This window comes from Amblyomma maculatum, chromosome 4, assembly GCF_055883805.1.
Source record: "Amblyomma maculatum isolate TAMU_Amacu chromosome 4, ASM5588380v1, whole genome shotgun sequence".
In the NCBI taxonomy this organism is placed as follows: Eukaryota; Metazoa; Arthropoda; class Arachnida; order Ixodida; family Ixodidae; genus Amblyomma; species Amblyomma maculatum.
The window spans coordinates 43,998,018-44,018,098 of NC_139347.1; the positions used below are offsets into that span (position 1 = coordinate 43,998,018).

The 20,081-nt window shown below is 43.9% G+C and overlaps 1 protein-coding gene across 1 annotated transcript in view; it reads right to left on the reverse strand.

Moving 5' to 3' along the window:
* Positions 1 to 7,755: 7,755 nt before the first annotated feature.
* LOC146190879 (cell adhesion molecule Dscam2-like) overlaps positions 7,756 to 20,081 on the reverse strand; it is an 82,049-nt gene continuing 69,723 nt past the window's right edge. Inside the window, exons 14-25 of the mRNA XM_084600247.1 lie at positions 19,683 to 19,831; positions 18,439 to 18,570; positions 17,416 to 17,574; positions 16,033 to 16,103; positions 14,170 to 14,419; positions 12,400 to 12,504; positions 11,947 to 12,138; positions 11,179 to 11,472; positions 9,298 to 9,477; positions 8,590 to 8,736; positions 7,998 to 8,046; positions 7,756 to 7,834 (exon numbers count right to left, since the gene is read on the reverse strand). Coding sequence (XP_084456373.1) covers positions 7,756 to 7,834; positions 7,998 to 8,046; positions 8,590 to 8,736; positions 9,298 to 9,477; positions 11,179 to 11,472; positions 11,947 to 12,138; positions 12,400 to 12,504; positions 14,170 to 14,419; positions 16,033 to 16,103; positions 17,416 to 17,574; positions 18,439 to 18,570; positions 19,683 to 19,831 — 1,807 coding nt within the window. The remainder of the gene's footprint in view (positions 7,835 to 7,997; positions 8,047 to 8,589; positions 8,737 to 9,297; positions 9,478 to 11,178; positions 11,473 to 11,946; positions 12,139 to 12,399; positions 12,505 to 14,169; positions 14,420 to 16,032; positions 16,104 to 17,415; positions 17,575 to 18,438; positions 18,571 to 19,682; positions 19,832 to 20,081) is intronic.

Genomic DNA, 20,081 nt, shown 5'->3' on the forward strand with positions numbered 1-20,081 from the left:
TGCAACCTTGAGGCGCGTAAGAAACGAATGGAGGCGGTAAAAGAAAAGGTTAATAATAAATAGCAATCCGGATGAAGTGCGCAAATGAGAGCGTAAAAAGGAAAGAAGCTGAGACGAAAAAACGTTTCAAGAAATAACTACCTTATACCGGAGCTCCTAAAAGTCTGCTGAGGGTATGTTCATGTCATGTGAACTCTTTTAGAATAAAAATCACAACTGGGAGCTGCGCCATACGTCCCAAAAGGGACGTAGATGGCCTGGAAACAGATTTGTGATGGTTATGTAGCGGCGAGCATCAGCTAAAACAGGCCACGTATAAAAATTCACAGATGTTTAATATGGTTCACTGGTAGCTCGTATGAAAGCAGAGTCTTTTCGGTGCATTTATTTTGGTCAATGTTTGGGTAACCTGTAGGGCCAACTTTTGTGAGTGACTAAGGCCTGACTTGGGAGGGACAATTGAACGGACACGGGTCATCGTGAATAAATATCTATTTTAGCATAAATGTGTTTCTGTCTATGTGCGGAAGGATTTTTTTATTGCAAAAGCAATACTGCGATAGCCAAAGTGAGACCTCTGGTGGCTGCAGCTACGTCAAGAAGAGGCGTCGCTAGGGACTCCTCGGCCTGCCATCGCATTTGAATTCACGTTACCCCTATGCCATGGACAGGAGCTCCCAACTCGGGTCACTCCTTTCATATCGGAGAGGGATATCAGAATCAGTCTGCCAGAACCATTTGCATTCTCGTTACCACTACGACACGCAGAAACGTCCATACGGCTTGGTTGAAGCGTGACTTTATATGTGGGCTTGTAGCTTGCGCTCTCAGCGTCATACCCTTAAAGGATTAGCTTAATTGTCCTCAATAATGCAGCACCTTGCACTGATAAGGCGTGCAAGGTGCTCTCTCGCTGCCCAGCTTTCCTCCTTCAGAAGCAAAAGAGCATTTAAACCCCTGTAAGTGATAATCACTTCGCCCATACGAAGACAAGAGCACTTGTCGAAACGTTGGCTAGACCTACTAACTGAGTCTTTCCTCCCTATGCCCTTATGTAGTGCTCTTTCAGAAGAGTTTAGTATCTCAAACTGTACCTATGATGCCGCCTCTTGGCGATGACCAACCACGGAACTCCTAAAACAGGGGAGAAGCTGTTGAAGGTCATTTGGCAGATAAAGTATCTTCAAACAAAGCAAAACTATGGATGTAGAAGTCGGGAATGCGGCCCATAAAATCACATGTAAGCGAAACATAGAGATGTTTGTTTATGGTTTCCCAGGGCACCAAAAGAGGTGCCCGATCAAAAGTTCGCTAGTTCTTTGAAGAATAGTGCGACAAATTTTTCTTTTTTTGCAGCTGCTTTTGAAAAGAAATAATGAACTTAACGCCTTCCATATCTGCTTTCATTATATTTTATTTTCGTTCTACCTGCACGCCAATTGATGTGAACCCCCTCGAGTTAAGGCGTCGATCTGAGATCTGGGGGTACTGTATATCACGGAATGCGGCACGAAAACATAGTGTGCAAGCTTGGAGTTTCACCCTCCACGTCCGGTGGGTTCTTTCAAAGCGCCAGTAATGCGAAGTTTTCATCGGGGACTGATGAAAAGAAGAAGCGGGAACAGTTGACAGGACCATTTAGGATGCACGTTACCCTGGGCACCGTTCCTCAAGGCATCCATTTCGTTTCAGAGACTGAACGTAATGATAAACGTCACCCGACCAAAATATCTCGTAATAAATGGATTTGATTTTAGAAGGTTTTTCTTTCGTTAGAATAGATAGCGAACGCACATACTCCTATCTATGCTAACCCGCAGCGCGTGTTTTGCGGTAGTTTGGCGTACGTAATGATCCTTGCACAAAGCTAATACTCGTATCGTGTTTTACTTCTCTTGGAAAACGTTACACGTACCCAATGCATGAATGGCCTGCCGTCGACTGGCGCAGATATTCAAGCTCTGAGAGCAAATAAAACTAATTTTTTTGAAACTACGTGCAGTATGACCTCTATTTCCTCCGCAAATTGTCTCATCACTGTCGCACTTTACACCTCAGGTGTGGTCGGAACCTGCGAGCTCATTGTACCACTGGGATCCGAAGCCATCTAGACGTGATAAGGACAACGTCATTATGCCATCTCCTCAACACCTACGCATTTACGACATTGCCACCACAACCTCGATTAACAGCACGTACGGGAATATGTGGTGCACAGTTTACCAGGAACATTTAGAGTACCCTTAAATGGTTTAATTTTTGCCAGTGATTTTACTGTGTTTCTTCTTATTATTGTTTATTGTTCACTCGTAGCGCGTACGCGAGCTCGGGCCTCGATCACGTCAATCGTAAGCACTATTCCGTATTGGAGCCCGAACACGTGAATGGGCGTGTCGCAGTCGAGGGCCGGGCCATATTAAAGTGCTTCAGTGCGGTGAGCCATGAAGAGACGGACATGATTCGCTAAGCTCATTGGCAATCGTTATCAAAAGCATTAACTGCTCCTATTACTCTCTACCCATTTAAAACGTGAGCAGCAAGGTCCTTTCTGACTCTGTGACAACACAGAATCACGATTGTGATCTGTGAATATATTCGCGATCAGAGACAGAGTCCAGAATACTTTCCGGCATAGGAGTCGCTGTCCTCTCATGATCGATTTTCTATAAGATAGACTGTGTATTTGTGAAAATGTAACTTGGCACATGTGCCGTGCCCAATGCCGCACTTATTGTTTCAGGTCAGGGCGTTCGCAGTTCAACGAACGGCTCTTACGTGGATCCTCCTTTTTCAGCGTGAATATCTCCGCAGGCCATTTCCCAATAGCGACCTGGCAGTGTTTGAAGTACAACTGCCCTCTTGAACTATACGGGTTGGAGATCGGATCTATCTGGGGTGTGCCCTGTTGTTTCCATATCACGTGGCGTATCTGCGATTTGGTCGCATTGCCCACAACGAGGGCTATGTAGAGGGGTGTACTCAGATATGTGGCGCAAACAAACACAAACACAGGAGAAAATACACAACACACGCGCACACTACCAACTGTAAGAAGAACCGGAAAACACTTCCCTTCTACACTCAGTCTTTGCTTCAAAAAATGAAAGGGAAAAAAAGATCGCCAAACATGTTGAGGAATAAACGACCACAAGTGATCCCCTATATACATAGAGTTGCACACTGCCTGAAAAAGGTGGCTAGTAGGTTGGAGGTGCCAGTTGTGTTTTCTGCACCCAATAAACTGGGTGGGTTATGTGCAATAATAGGAAGAAAAAACAAAGGGCAATGCGATAAGAAGCATGCTAAGAGTTTTATTGGATGTCGGGTGGGGGTGATTTATGAGGTTCCTCTGACGTGCGGTAATCTATATATTGGGCAAACAGGAAGATGTATTAATGATAGAATGAGGGAACATGAGAAGTCCATAGAAAATGGCAAAGGGTCAAATTTAGCCTTGCACTGCCAAAAGTGCAAGTGTGAGCCGTTGTTTAGCAGGCTAAACATATCAGGCAAGAGTCGGGATAATATGGCACGCGAAATTTTAGAGGCGTATTGGATACAGAAGAAAGGTGAGAGATGCATTAGTGAAGCTTCGTTGAGTTTACGTAGAAAAGAATTTAATTTTACTGAGCAATCCTCTTGAGTTATGCAAAGAACGAGACTATTATCGGGCCTCAAGCTGTTATTCTTGGCCTAAAGTTGTTCTTCTTGGACTCATCTTACGTTTTTGGGGCCATGGGAGTTTACAGAATTTGTTCCCCTCAAGTACATGGGCCTCGTGGCTTCTTAGATGTTGGCAAGATAAAGTTTCTCAATACATAGGGACTACTTAAGTTATGGGGTGTAGATGGACATGTCCTACTGTATTTGTGTGGTGGTGGTTTTAGTGTATGACTTGTGACTATGTGGTGATATTTGCCTGTCCAGCGTGGTAGGAGTTACTGGGCAATGCAGAGGTGTGGATTTACAAGACAGTATAGAATTTGTGACTGTCATGTTTGGTCGATGTTTTTGGGCTGAGAGGAAGAATGTGTAACTATTCCCTTGGTAAAGAAGAGGAAGAATAGAAGAAGAGGAAGAAGAGATTGGTCACCGCCATGTTTGGACAAGGTTATGGTCTGCGAGGAAGAGAGTGCCATTTTTCCCCTTGGCAAAGAAGAGGAAGATGAGAAGAAGAGGAAGTTGAGACGTGCCTGAGTGTAGAAGAGGAAGTGTTTTCCGGTTCTTCTTACAGTTGGTAGTGTGCGCGTGTGTTGTGTATCTTCTCCTGTGTTTGTGTTTGTTTGCGCCACATATCTGAATACGATGATGCACCAACTAGCCCCTCAAGCCGTTATTTTGAGAGGGGTGTACCAATGCCTCTACAGGGACAAGCCAGAATATTTCACTCGTATCCTCACAAAATACTAACCAAAGGCGCGAAACATGCTGCGGCATATAAAAACAGACTCGCCACACCGATAAATGTGCGTTGGTGGTTGGAAGAGTTTTCTATCCAACTATTTCGAACAGGATCTAAGGCTGAGCACCGGAGGTGGTCAAGAAAGGGTACTGCTTCAAAAACGATAATAGCTAATCTTCATGGCTACATTGTTGTTTTGATTCTCCTTCAATCTGTTCTGGAAATTGCCTGTTTCCATGGTGCGCTTAAATCCAAAGTGAGAACTCAAGAGTTTGTACGTGTCACCCAAGCAGCTTTAATGGGATAGCATGGAAGTTATCATTGAGAGTAAAGTTTTGCGTCTTGTGCCACAAAATTACATGTTTACTCGAGAGGGTAGTGGCTTCACAGCCACGTGTCCTCACTCGGATAAATCAGCGCAAGTATCCGACAGTAAAATAATCATGATGTCACAGCACAAATTGTCATTGCACTGCACAGCCGTGACGTCATTGAATTTAAAATCCATAGTGGCTCTGAATAAAGTAGAGTAATTTCACGTTTGCAGGACGCGCGGCAAGGACGTTCGTTCAGAGCAAAACTTCAGAGCCCATATTCGAAGGTCTCATACCGCAGAGTAGGTAACGTTACATTACAGCAACACTTAGTGAATTGGCATCGCCAAATACTTACTTTTTTGTAGCAGTATTATTTCAATTGGACCACATTTAAGGTGCCTTCGAGAGGCGAACGTCGTGTTCTTCGCAACGAAATATCTTGACTGGCCGAGAGAGTCGGGGTGTCATAGTCATCAAGTAGCCTCACTTAACCAGTCACATAATGGCGCCTAAATAAGAAATCGGTAAAGGAGCCACACAAAGTGTGTGAACCACCAACATTTGGTCAGAAGCGTACGCCTCCCAAACGCTGGCAGAGCACCAAATGTTTGTAATCACAGAATACGTCATGGACCCCTCAGAAATATGTGGACCCCTAAAACTTTTCAAGCCATCCCCGTGAAAATCGTGGCGCACTCTGGACGACTAAGTTGACACCACTATGGTTTGAACCACTAAAAAATTTGGTAATTAAGACTGGTTAGTGGGTAGAATAACAAGTCTTACATCTATAATTTCTTTAACTCGTAAATGTGGGCACTGATACAGACTAAAGGTTGATTACTGACTCTCATTCACATACTCTAGTTTATCTAAAAGTATTGGTATTTAGAGTGATTAATAGTTGGATAGCAGTGTCCATCAAGTTAACCCAGTGAAAGGTGCTAAGAAATTCAAGAAAGAGGAGTCTTTTTCTTATGCTACCGTCCTTGATAATAACAGCGCACTTGACAACACAATCGAGTAGAGGATAGGACGCAACAGTGCTGTTGTATCCTCTTCTCTACTCGTTTGTGTTTTCAAGTGCGCTATTATTATGGATGTCGGAAACCAACCCGCCAACATATTGTGTTATGCTATCACAAGTATGAAGGGCCCCAATTTTTGTTTCGGGCATAATGACACATGATACACAAGATATAAAAGACAGACAACACCCGCAGAAAGTTAGTTGCAAAATATTTTATTAAAAACATTTTTATTGTATTTACAAATATACAAAGACATTGAAATCGGCTATACGATGAAATGTGTTCACCTATTCATAATAATTTCCTTCGGGGGGAATTTACGTAAAATAAGAAGCAGCCGCTGGCGGCACTTAAACATTCTCCTAAGTAAAGAAAGAAAAAAAATATGTCCGTTGACATGTTAATGCTGCGGACGTGACGTTAGCTTTATGGCTGAGATTCTTGTATGCAAAGAATGGCTTCAGCGCTTGCACCCCGACTCTTTGCATTCCACTTTACGTCCTGAACCTCCTTGCTTCGAGGGAAAATGAAACAATTGCAAGCGGATATCACAGACCACCTTCATCTCTTGACAACGGCTCATCACACACACAAAACATAAAACCATCCTTTGACGTCGTACCATCGTAAATGCAAGCGCAAAAAGTTAGAAGCTGAAATTATTTTTACAACAACATCAACCTTTTCAAAGTATTTGCACAGCTGCCAATCGCTTGTTATGATAATCCGGTTAGGAAAACAGTTGTAGAAAATTCAATACAATTTTGCACTTTATGAGGGGCAGATTAACACCACCAGTGTGACTTGAGATACATGGCGCAGTCTTAAACCCCAAGCATTCTGGAGGTGTCTGAACACGTTGCGTGTCATGATTGCGCTTCGCTTGTAAGCTGAAGCTGATGATGAGATGTCTGTAGAGGTGTGCTTAGCCAAGCCGATGCCGTCTGAGAGAAATCTCCAACAGCTAATGGGCCACGCTTCTTCCTTCCCTGGCAGAAGAGATGAATGAAGATGTGCTTTGTTGGATGTCGTGTAAACTTGGTTCCCTATTCAGTTCATCTGAAAAAGTACAAATAGTGAATTTTTGTGGCACTGATATTATGGATATCAGGCGTATTTTTTTTTTGTTATGCTGTTTTGACGCAACTATATATTTCTTGCTTTTACGCCATGTTATGCGACCTCAGTCATGAATTTGTCGTACGACTGTTTAAAACCTGCGACACGCTTCAGGAAGAGGTCGTGAATGAAGTCGTATTGATCAGCCGCTGGCATTCATTTATATATCATGCATTAGCAATAAATAACCAGAAAATAATGATTTTCGAAGGACGGTAAAATGCTTGATAAACAGCCCCCATTTCTTAAAATCTTATAGCTCAAAAAGTCTTTCTGTCTTTCCGAAATTGAAGTAAACGCAGTTAATATGAATAATGTTTGGTGGGAATAGTGAGGTTTAAATGTTTTCAGTCATTTATTATTATTATTATTATTATTATTATTATTATTATTATTATTATTATTATTATTATTATTATTATTATTATTATTATTATTATTATTATTATTATTATTATTATTATTATTATTATTATTATTATTATTATTATTATTACACGGTAATGATAGCGCTTACATACAAAAGAAAAAATGAGGTGTGTAACTGTGTCATCGTAACTTGGGAAAGAAATCGAACTGGAATATTAAATGTTCTCAACTGTAACGGCAGGTTTTCAACGCTGAGGCCCTGACTTGAAAAATAGCAAAAGACGAAATTACGAAAAACGCTTTAAAGGTCTGAAATAGTTCCCAGAAATCGGCAGAAAAAATTTCTTGGCACGACTACTTACAGATTAGGCAGGCTTGTGAGTATGGTTCTTCCACAAACCCTTTTGACATTTGTCCTTCAGAACAATAATTAGGTTCCAGCCTATGCGGACGACCACGTATTTACAGTTAGTACACTGCATGCAACCGATATAAAAGCACACAGACTTACCACACGTCATAACCTGTGCATTTCATCTTCGTCAAAAACTTTTGATTTGGTCGACACGTAAAAAAGTTCAGATCCGTCCCGGCTTCTGAAAAACCAAAAAAATATACACACATTGATGTAACCATCATCTGTTTTCAAAACGGGTAGATTCGAGTCTGAAATAAAAAAATAGGATTGTAATACAGATCACTTTCTTCAACATTTGTAGTGAAATACGGTGAATGATGAAAGCCGTGAACGTTACTCACAGGCCGGTAGATGTGTTTGATTTCCTAGACTGAATGGGTATTTGTTCCGCTATAAAAAAAAAAAAAGAGAAAATACAATGAAAGGTTAAAATGTGTTTACTACAACGTGTTGCGGTTGAATGTGTGTTTAAATGTGTATCGTTAGCGCTCTCACTATGGTAAATACATTCTCTCTGGCTAATCTATCTGGCTGAAATGTAATAAGACTATGTGGCCGATCTTACTCAGGGGTAATCGGGAGCTCAGAGTCAAACAGTCACCGCGGTAATGTTTCACAGCGTAGTGCAGATAGCATGTGGAATGTTTTATATTGTCACAAAATTTACTCAGCAAAAAAAAAAAAAAGCAATGAAAGAAAGAAAGAGGGGAAGCACTAATTTAATTTAAACCGTTAGCATTGCTTAGTTTTCAACCTTCGAGGTGCAGAGAGCAGCTAAAATGACAAAAATCTTAACATTCGACTTTCAGAAGAGAGCCTAGAGTAGTTTTGGGTTTGTGTATTTTGGACATACGACAAATTAGTAAGTGAACAAAATTAATGAAAAAGAATGGGCAACCCAGAATTCTGATTCCTGTAGTAGAGCGTCCATACCTGGCCTCTTGTGGCCGTAAGGCACGTCATAGACTCTGTGCGGCACTGCGTACGCCGACGATCCTCGAGAGGAGCCACCGCTTCCGCAGTACGTGGGCTCCGCGGATCCCAGCACTTCACTCTTGTACCGCTCTCCAGATACGCTGCCTGTAGCGGTGAGAGAAAGAGGAAGACACTAATCGTTACGTCATTATGTTAAAGGCTGATCCTCAGCAGCAAAGTAGCCTTTGCCTAAGCGTCAGTAGGCAAGCTTTCAATACATCGCTTATAACCACGCGTACGACGTGCCTCTGCAAGGAACGGGAGCAGTAAAATTCTTCTTAGGTAAGCCGTCGTGTTAATTTTGGCTACCGGCTCACCTTCATGCCTGACTGGCAACAATAACGCCCCACCATGTTATGCGGCGCGTCCGCGCTGTTTCCGACAGGCCCTAGCTAGAAATGTTCACTTTAGTGAAGTGAGCGGCCTCGGCAATCTCGCACTAGCAGTTTCTTGGCGGTATATAAAGATTAAAACATTATTCATTCACCCTTTTCTTGATCTCGCACTACAGTTGAAGTGTTGATGTCGACCAGTGAATAAGAAATTGGCAATTCTTTCGCGAGCTTGTGAGTTGAGATGCTGGTGCATGTAACCGACGTTTGGATTATTCAAACGTACAGTCACTGCCAGAACATGCTGGATAGAAAGCGGCTCAGGGCAGCTTACCCTGAGGCGTGCCGTGCACAGTGGTGATGTCATCTGAATGACGGCGCATGACACACCACAAAACGGCCAGCACCACGACGAGGACCAGCACCGAGCTGCCTATAGGCAACGTCACGGTTAGATGCCTGTAGAAAGATGCCATCTTGGCGTCCAACAGATGTGGCTTGTGTGAAGGTATGTCTGCAAACCCACCGGGCCAGAACAGTCATTGGAGAACTATGCTAAAGATTTTGTTTTCGTTACAAATCTTACACAATTAGAGTCACTGTATGTAGATAACAGAAGCATCTTGAAAGCAAGAAAACAAATTCATGGAGAATTAAGAAGATTCAAACATGAACAAGAAGCAAATCTTTAGGATCACCTCCACGATATTTATGAATACGTGCAGGTTTTTAGTGCTGCTAAACGTTGGCGCTCAGTAATACGAAAGTAAAAGAGGTACTAGTTTGTCTGAGCCGTGAGCTTGCAAACTGATCATAGCGTCTTTCTCTCGCATAAAGTACCGTTCAGTACGAGATTAACGAAAAAGCAGGTATTCGAATATATTACAAGTTAAACGTAAAAGCACCCAATTTAATATTCTGACTACAGTTTTGTATTTTGAGTCAGCCTCGTTGCATTCAGTACAAGATTACTTTTTCGCCGAATTGGGTATTCTGACTTTAGTCCTCTCATCCTCGCTGCATGCAGTAGAAGGTTACATACGTCCAGTCTGAACCGCTTTAATGAATTCTGAGTGAAGTTTGAAGACCTGAAACCTGCAGACTGCTTTAGTTGGGTGAAAAGGGACTAGGGAAAGGATGAAAAGCTAACGCTTTACCCCTTAGTGTAGGCACAAATTCTCAGGAAACGACGGTAAGAGGATAAGGGCAGGGTAAGAAAACTATCTAAAGTGTCTGCGTCAAACTTGAATGTATAACTTTAATTTGATCCTATATAGCGGCACCTCAATTCAATCAGTACTGAAAGTCTTGAATGGGCTTACGCATATAATTATAAAATTGCTAAGGAATACAGTACTCCAGCTGCCGGAGGAGCCGAACAGCAGCCATTACACAAACTTATTTCTCCCTTCATTGCTACATCGCTGCAGAATAGAAAGCGAGTCTACTTTTTATTTAGAACATAAATTTCTCGATGTTATATCCCCACAATTGTTTAGCAACAATGAAACTTCTGACATTCCTTGGAATGCAGTACTAATCAGGTGGACAGTGAAAGCAGGGCTGACTGCAGTTTAATGAGAATCCCCGAAAACAATAGTAAATCCGCTATAGAAAAGCCAGTTTCATTGACTCTAGACATACTCAAGTAAGTTGTTGTTCCATGATGTTAACGCCTGTGCACGTCACCTGCCTTCGCAGGGGCGTCAGCTCTGTAGTCGTATGATGTGCTGCGCTGCCACAGAAAGAAGCACTGTGCCACATTTTATTCCCCGTCCTACGAACCACGTACACATGCATACATAAGGACTATCACAGAAGTATTAAAAAGAAAATGAGGACAACTACGTAAGGTTCCACATCCCACTTGGTGTAACCATTGGCTCTTTCGGTTGCTGTCAATCATTGTCCGGCAGCTAAATACCAATATATCGCAAAGAAAGATGGCAGTTCGACGCCCTCTATTCAAATTCAAGTCATCATAACTGGAAATTACTGGGTGATCACTGTTCGGAGGTCAATAGCAACGTAGCCTTGTATGAGTAGTTCCCACAACAAACAATCGTATTGTGACAAACGGTATTTTGCTTGCGAAAATATCCTGTGGCTGCGACATATTTGTAAAAGCTATTTAAAGCTTATAGAAGTGCAGTTTTTATTAGGCGTTTCATTGGGCCGAGGGGTTTTATCAAGCGGTACAGATCTGTCAACGCACCGCCGTCCAGCGTGAGTGTGGCGAAGTTGAGCTGCGCCGTGGTGCTCCCGGCGTCGTTGTGAGCCACCATGAGCAGCACGTACCAGGAGCCCGGCTCTAGGTCGGAGATCACCAGGTCTCCGTGGTGCGGCGCCAAGTGGCTGGAGGCCAGCGTCCAGTCAGCTTCTATGCTGCGCCGGTAGTGGACGGTGAAGTGGCTGATGGGGCAACCGCCGTGCCACCACGCCTCGGGACGAAGCCAGGCGGCGCTCGAGTTGCTCTCCACCAGCCGGTCAGGCTGCTGCAGAACGGGGCCTGCAAAGTGGCAGCACCATGAAGCACGTGCTTGGTTGAAGTTATCTTGCAGCGATTGGTTGCCACACATTGAATTATAGTGATTACGCCAGGTAAGAAACTGGCCTAAGGGAAGGGAAAAGCCGGGCAAGGCACAAAGATCGCCACAAACAAAGCTTTTCAATAGCTATTAAGCTTGACAAGACACTGCTCAGGTTGTCCAACATACGTAGGAAAATAACAATAAGTACATAGCTGACACTGACTCGATTTGAATTAAGGTGTGTGAGGGCGAAAACTGTATTTCTTCGTGGCAGAAATAAGACAGCAAATAGTAACGTCTTTTGGTAATCTGTAGAGGTATCAATGTTTCTTTCTCAGTACGGCCGTGGTGAGTCAACGAGTACTGTTTAGAATATGGGGACTGGAACGAAAGCCTGAATGGGTAACGAGTAGCTAGAATCTCTGTGAAGACGGTGAAAGCTTCACACTCACGGTTGCCTTCAGTAGCAGCGGTGACCACGTTGCCCTCGGGCCCTGATCCTACGTCACTAGCGGAACGCATGCGCAGTTGGTGTTTGGTGCCGCATGCGAGCCCAGACAGCGCGAAGCTGGTCCTGTCACCACCCACCGACTGTTCTCTCCAAGGGTGTTCGTCGCCCTCGGCGCGCCAGGACACGTAGTAAGCTGCGATCCGAGAACATGCCTTACACGTACGTAGTGGTAGAAAAAGACGCAGGAATTGGTCTTCAGGCATACTAGGTAAAGCAGCGTGCTAGATGTGCTTTGGATTAGTCTTATTGAACATATTGTTGTGAAGAGTTGCTTTTAGACACAGAAGGGGTGACATAAACAAGACGTCTTCACAGCAACGCTTTCTGCAGATCCTAAAAGAATGTTGCAGTGCACATCACTCCAAACCGAAAGTGCTACATCAAAATTACTTACTCCTGATAGCGGGATCATCGAGAGGAATGATCGGCCTCTCCCATGCCAGTGAAATGGTCCGGGCCGAGGTACCCACCACGCGATATGTGGGAGGTGGAGGTGGGTCTGCAAACAGATTCAGGATACAACTAGCGAAGGACTGGCACTGTGGCGCCACTGAGTGCACAGTGCACAATTTACTTCGGCTGCAACACATTCTCTGATATGCTCAAGCGTCTTGAAAAAGGTTTCAGTGCTAAGACGTCCATGATAGCAAGGATTTGCATAATATGTCTGGGCCTGAGCCTAAGCTGTATGGCCGCATGCCTGAGGTAGACAAGCACGCGAATAAAAATGCGTTGCTCTTGTGCATACTCAGAGTGGTCAATTTAAAGTTGGAACGAGGCGAAACATTCGCACTTCTGGGGAGGGGTCACCAGTAATTGCAATTTCTTTTCTTTGGCTACATAAACATTCAATAATCTTTTCACAATGCCAATAACCAGCAGTAATTTTCAGTCAGACTAAGCGTCGTTACTGCATGAAATAAAGCATATATTATTAGAACCCCTCTCAAACCTATCGGGGCTCCTTCCAATCTTGTTGCTTAAGGACTATTCCTTTCGCTGGAAAAAACAACAACACTTGAAATTTGGTTCGCCTGTTAAGGCTATTCTCACCTGAAACACAACTTAATTCCCTTTGTTTCAGTCTTTGACCCATCATCATTATCATCATCATCGTCGTCGTCATCATCAGCTAAACTATACCCACTACAGGGCGAAGGCCTCATTCATATTACTCCAATTAACCCGGTCGTGTGCTAGCTGCATCCACTTGACCCCTGTGAATTTAGCCTCATACGCCCCCGGCCCTAAATTTCTGCTGCCCCCTGCTACGCTTTCTCGCTTTAGAATCCATTTGTTACCCGTAATAACCATCGTTTATCTCCTCTTCGAGATGCCCTCCCTATGCCCATTTCTTCTTGATTTCCACTAGAATGTCAACTCGAGTAATTTCTCTGACTTACTCTGCGCCCTTCCTATCTCTTAACTTTACGCCTACCATTTTCTGTTCCATAGCTCTTACTCAAAAAAGGCAGAACCCTTTTCGTTAGCCTCTACGTTTCAGCCCCATATGTGAGTACAGGTAAAATGCAACTGTTGTATACTTTTCGCTTGAGCAAAACCGGTGAGCTGCCAGTCATAATCTGCGAATACTTGGCAAATGCGCTGCATCCTAATCTTATTCTCATAGTAATTTCCCTTTTTTGTGGTCCGGATCTGCGGTTACTATGAGTCCTAAGTAGGCATATTCGCATACCACTTCCAGTGCTCGGGATCGAATCCCGGCCTCGGCGACCGCTTTTCGATGGAGGCGAAAAGCAAGGCGCCCGTGTGCTTTGCGATGTCAGTGCACATTAAAGAACAGGTGGTCGAAATTTCCGGAGTCCTCCACTACGGCGTCTCTCATAGCCTGAGTTGCTTTGGGACGTTAAACCCCACAAACCAACCAACTTCCAGTACCTCGATATGTATCTATTATGAGCTACTGTTCCTTTCAGAGGCTCTAGAGCATAACCTTAGTCTTCTGCATATTAATGTTTAGGCCTACCTTTCTGCTTCTCCTAACCATTCACAATGAAATGAAAGGACAAAGATTAAAGATGCTACTTCGCCTATTCAGTGGTCCTTGGCCTTCTTTAATTATTGGCTCACTGCTGGAAAAGAACACACCTGTTTTCTGTTTTTCCTATCTCCTCTACCTCCATGCCCCTTTTCCTTTTCTCACCTGCGGCCAATGTGCGCACGACGTGGGCCCCTGAAGGTGGTCCGGGACCCTTGGCATTGTAGGCCTGTACTAGCACCTCGTAGCGGGTGTCCCTCTCTAGGCCAGTGAGGACGCCCTCACGCTCGTGAAGCGTTTGGTAGCGTAGGGGTTCGGGCGAACCCTCACGCCTGTACCCCACGTAGTAGCCGTCCACGCGACCGTAGCCACTGCTGGGGGTGCCATCTTCTGGTGGACTGGGGTACGGAACGTGCTGAGCCCGAAATATGGAGAAAGGAACAGCACCGTTCGATTTTAGGCACAACCCCATCTAAACCAGCATTTACATAAGAGTTCTCGCCATTCTGAATTATCTTCAGGCAGCGAAATTGAGAGTCCCTGCAAAATCGACTTAGTTTCAGCAAACACCTCTGCCTTCTCAACCTTCTCCTGCCCAGACGAAGACAAGTCCACTTGTCAAACGTTGACTCGACCTGCGAACGGAAGCTTCGCCCTCTCTACCCTTGTTCAGTGCTTTTCCACACCGTGTAGCCGCCTTCTTTCTCTCGTTCTACCTTCTTCTAGAGATGCTATTCAAAGTAACAAAAACCGCGTCCTCGAATTTCGCATCTGTGGTTTTTACAATTGGATAAATAAGAAACTTTAGTGCTATGCAATGGAAACTTCTCGTCTCAGGCAGCTCTCAGCCAAGAGGACAATACAACTTCTCAAGATATGTTACGCTAAGTTCGAATACCAGAAGAAAAACATGATAATAAAAAATGTCTTCGCAAGGCTGAAAAAAAAAAGGACTGGTCATACATATCGGTATGCCTCAAAAATGCATGAAACGTTCTTAGCGCCCCGCACCATACACATGCATGTTTTGATAGCATTTATCAGATTACCTTCAATAAGTTGTTAACAGACTTGCTCTTCGAAGTGCAGAAGTCTGCACTTTCTATTCACACACATCAAACAGCGTGAAAAGGCCAGATGACTTGCTCGCATTTCAAGCGAAGCCCTAGCTCGTCGCCGCGTAAAAGAGCATTGAATAGAGGTGATCATCGTGCTGCTCGCGTTACAGTTTGCCATTCTTGCTTCGCTTCCTGAGCGACGCTGCAAGATTTCTCCACAGCATTGCGCGCTTCTCATAATTTCGCTAGACTCCCTTTCATGCGTTCATCAATAATCATTATACAGCTCTCACGAACCAACAGCACGCTATCTGCAGTTCAGGCAATATATTACATACGTTAAGAACCAGCCGTGCGTGCAACACTTTAATGATGGAGCAGTGTAAAATGAGTGAATATATTTGAAATTCCTGCTGTTGCATGCCAATTGGAACTGCTTCGCACGTGCAGAATTAATCGCAGCTTATTTTAACACAGCTTCATAGCGCCATCGATTCTGGGAGGCAGCGGCTGAGCGACAGTAGTCACGCAACGCATGATACTCTGCGTCACGCTTCCACAGCTTTCGTGAGCACATAACGGTGAAACAGTTGCTACGATGATTGGAAAAAGTGCTCAGTGCACATTTTCTTCTTGACATCGAAAACTCGAAACAACAGCAAAGGGTTGCTGCTGTTGTTCACCACATTCACCCACACAAACCCAAAATAATGCTGAGAAGCGTCAAATGCGTACGCGAAGATTATTTGACGTGAATGTATATGGCGTTTTATTACTCAGAGAACCGTGAGCCAGCACTCAAGACCGGCCACAAAACACGAAATAACTTGTAAAACTACATGTTTCCTTCCTGCACATTAGGTTACTGAATGTGCCCCACAACATACAGAATCTGTTCAATCAATTTGCAGTCTTGCACAAGAACTACACCGCTCCCTTTGCAAATTAATTACAAACCTGATATACTTACCTCAAACTTTATTCCTATGCTCCTCGAGTCTATCGGAGTAAGACGAACGTTTGTAGGTGCATTCCGAGGAGCTGCCATGTCGAGACAAGAAATACAAAAATCAATATTTTCAGTCCAATAAAGGTTCTGGCTTGGAACATTGCAACCGCAGTTGTAATGCATGACAGTCGCTCAATGTTCTGAGTGAGATTCGAATAATTGCAGGAAACAAGCGACGATGTCAGAAAAAATGTTGTACAATATTAAACCTTTCCAATGATGTACACAGCCAATGCAAACTCGCAAAATAAGAATTCAAACAAAGCAACCCGCAAAGTCATGCAAGAAAGACATTTGTAAAAAGAGAGCACCCAATTAAAAGTTAACAGAAAGATTATCCAAATTGCTATCATATTGTTCCCAAGATTACAATGTGTATCTAATCTATAGGATGTTCATGCAAGCCCAGTTATCTGGGGCACCTTCTAGATTTAAGGCCACGTGGGATAGTAGAGAGTTTTAATTTTTCCGTGATCCGCAATCCACTACCGTAATCCACCACCGCGCGTTCCACTATGCATGTCCAGAGTTCCTTGACGCCGATAGATGGCACCACTTACTAGATATCGGCATTAATGATGGTATAGTTAACCAATCTAAAACAAAAATTAAATATAAAGGGGGGGGGGGGAATGAGCATGATAGCAACTGCTATCACTCCGTTTCAAAGGGGACGCTCCTATATTCCATCCATCTATTTATCCATCCATCTTGCACAAAGACCTACCGCGTCGGGACCAATCAGCTTGGCACCCCGCCCACGCGCAATAGAGGGTCACAGTGGCGGATCGCGGATCACGGTACACTAAGTCTCTCTAATAAAATACTTTTCGGGACTTATTGATCGAATAGGTATAAGCTCTCGAAATGTGTAAATTTTGCATCTGAAGTTTTCTCTGCGCTTACAATGATTATTTAAGACTGCAACATTACATTGATAGGGTGAATTTTTAACAATAAATAATAAAAAAATCCAAGCCTGCCAAGCCAAGGCCTGAGGATCCACAGGGTTAATACGGTGAAGTTAAATATTATGATTGTACCTCGCTCATGCGGTTCTCATTCGCTGTTAATCCCAGTTGCTTTTTTTGTTTCCCTACATGTCGCCGCACAAGCATTACGTGATGCGTGGCTACACCATAAATATAACCGGATCCTTTCAAGCTTTCAATGGCGCATCGTACAAGTTTCCCGAATAAACAACTATACGCGCAGTGATGAGCACGTTACTTTGTTCTGCGTCCGTGCGCGATTACACCTTTGTGTTCGCTTATGCAGCAATATAGCAACTAAGATTCCCTGCCAAGGCCTCGAAAGAGGATATTGTTTTGGTGCATCACTCACGTTCGTCGTCGGTGTGCACCTCGAGCGGCGCCGTGTATCCTCCGTGTCCGAGCCCGTTCTCTGCTCGCAGCGTGAACAGATATGAGGTGGAGGGCTCCAGTCCCCGTACTGTCACCTTAGTCTCCGAGCCGGCCACCGACACGCTGTCCTCCCACGTGCCTGAACCCGAGGGACGGAAAGGAAACGACATCCATGCAATACCATTTAGATACGAAGCTAATTAATAGAGTGTATCTTGCATTTTACGGGAACCTACAAGACCCCGTCCATCATTATATATACAAAACTTGTCTCCCTGTTACTCGTTTCCTCTATTCTTAGAATATTGCTGCTACTTGTCATGTTATATTGGCTCACTTTTCCTCCGCAAGGCGAGGTGGCCATCTACATGCTCAACGAATTCATTGACGCCACTAACACTGGGACTAATTGCTCCACTGCTGAGTACCGCACAAGATGCCCCATGCAAGGCATACAGAAGACAGTGTTCTAAATGTTAATCGCACTCTGCAGTATGCATAGCCATCGAAAACAAAAGTGATATAGATAGTCAGCTGTTGATGTGTGGCGGTAAGAGACCGAAAATAGAATGAAATTGATATCAACTTTGGCGGTCCCGAAAATATTTTCATATCCGTCTATTTGAGAGGCACGTTGGCTATACCGATAATTACAAATCCTCAAAAGAGCATTCTAATGATACTACAGTGTTTTTAATGCAGTCTTTGTACATGTCCTTTTCTAAAACACTAAAGTTACATTTATTCATTATGTCTGTGCTCGAGAAACCTTTATAGTGTGTGGTGATTTATGAGTCTTAAGGTGCCTTCAGAAGTTTCAAATCTCATGAAGCAGTGGCTTTGTTTTCTGTCCGGATAGTATTGTCCCATATACTTGTGACAGAACAAACTGTACGTATCTGGCCCGCTATTTCAGAAAGGAGCATGCACCGTAGTCAAATGAGAACAATTTTAAAAAGAGACCTTGGATTCCATATAAGTATCAACAATTGTAACAACGAACCTTCTTTGTTGGTCCACCGAAGCAGGTACTGCGTTAGGGGCAGGTTTCCATTAAATGGCTCTGTCCAGGTGAGCCGCACATACCTGTTGGTCACCTCACTCACTTCAAGACTGTCAGGTACATCGGGAACACCTGTCAGAGGAGAAGTCAGTAAAAGCTGCCGAAAAGTTAAGTTAGTACCATAGGAAACATACAATCCTGTTTTAGAACCTCCGCAGATAACTAGGTTATCGGTAACGCAATTCCTTGTTTATGACTTTGAACATTAAAACACCGTCATTTGACTGCAGATATGCTGCATAAAGCATCGCATACACTCTAAGATTTAGTGCTTTTTCTGCTTCTGAGCTCGTTTCCTAAAACTACCATAAGCCCGTTTTATGAATGCATACTCAGCAAAACAACAGTATTTTTCTTCGTTCTTCTTTAGTGTTGCAACATACTACGTGACGCCATAGGTTCAGATCCTGTACTATACTACAAGCGAATAGGCCACACAGAAAAATTGTGACGAAAAGCCTGGGGGTCGCGCGCGTACTTTATCCCTTCTAAGACCTTTACTCGCATGGTGATTGTTCGAATATAGCTGTTACATATTATTATACGTGCACCAGTTGCTTGTGGTCAAGCAATAATGGTAATTGCCCGCATCGGCTATACACAGTTTGGCGTTGGTAAAGAGAGGTTGGCGCTGATGACTGTGATATGCTCAAAAGTGTTTCCGGTATCAAATGCGGGATGTCTGAAAAAGCGCCGGTAAGCTGGATGGAGACATGTGTAACGCGAAGATTGACAAGCCCTGATGCAGACGACGTTCGCTTGATGAGGTATCCCACATGGTTTTTGATAGTGCTACGCTGCAGGTGATGCGTCGCCTTTCCATGTTGTCCCCTTGCTGTTTTTAAAACCCCTACTTTCCTAAGTTCTTCAAACCGGAATAGACTCTGTACCTAACCACAGTGTTCCCAGTGTTCCCAGTGTTCGTCGATCTTTTTTGGTCACGTCATCCCGGGACTGAAGTGATCTACCGCAGGACGCCGGGAATTACATCAACGCCATCCATTTTAAGAACGCTATTAAAACCATTGGGTTTTAACTCTCATGCCCATCCCTAATGTAATGCTCCATACCAGGGGCCTTTGAGAAATAAAAAAAGTGTAAAACCAGCCTTACGCTCAGCTCTCTAGAGAGGTCTAGCGGTGATCTCGAATGAGACATGTAGTGCGCTTTCGCGTGCCACGTACCTTGCACAACTAGCTGCACGTTGGTAGTGTCCTCTCCATAGTCGTTAGATGCGTGGCACGTGAAAAGGCCGTTATCCGACTTCTGAATATCCATAACGGTGAGCGTCGATCTCGCCTTGTCGGGATCACTGTCATCAACTTGTGAGTATCTGAAACGGGAGAACGGCAACGAAGACATAACATCGGCGTTAATCACCCCTACTCGTTCTACAGCATCTGGGAGGTGTTTAAAAAGCTGCCCCAAACATGCAACCAGTAGAAGGAGGTTCATCCTTCCTGACTACCACCATTATGTTCTTGTTCTTTTTGGAAGTAACTATTTCTTTACATGCCTGAACGTGATCCCAAAAGTCTTTGTAAGAATCAAGTGTCCGCAACTCAAGCTGTTCGTTACTCGTC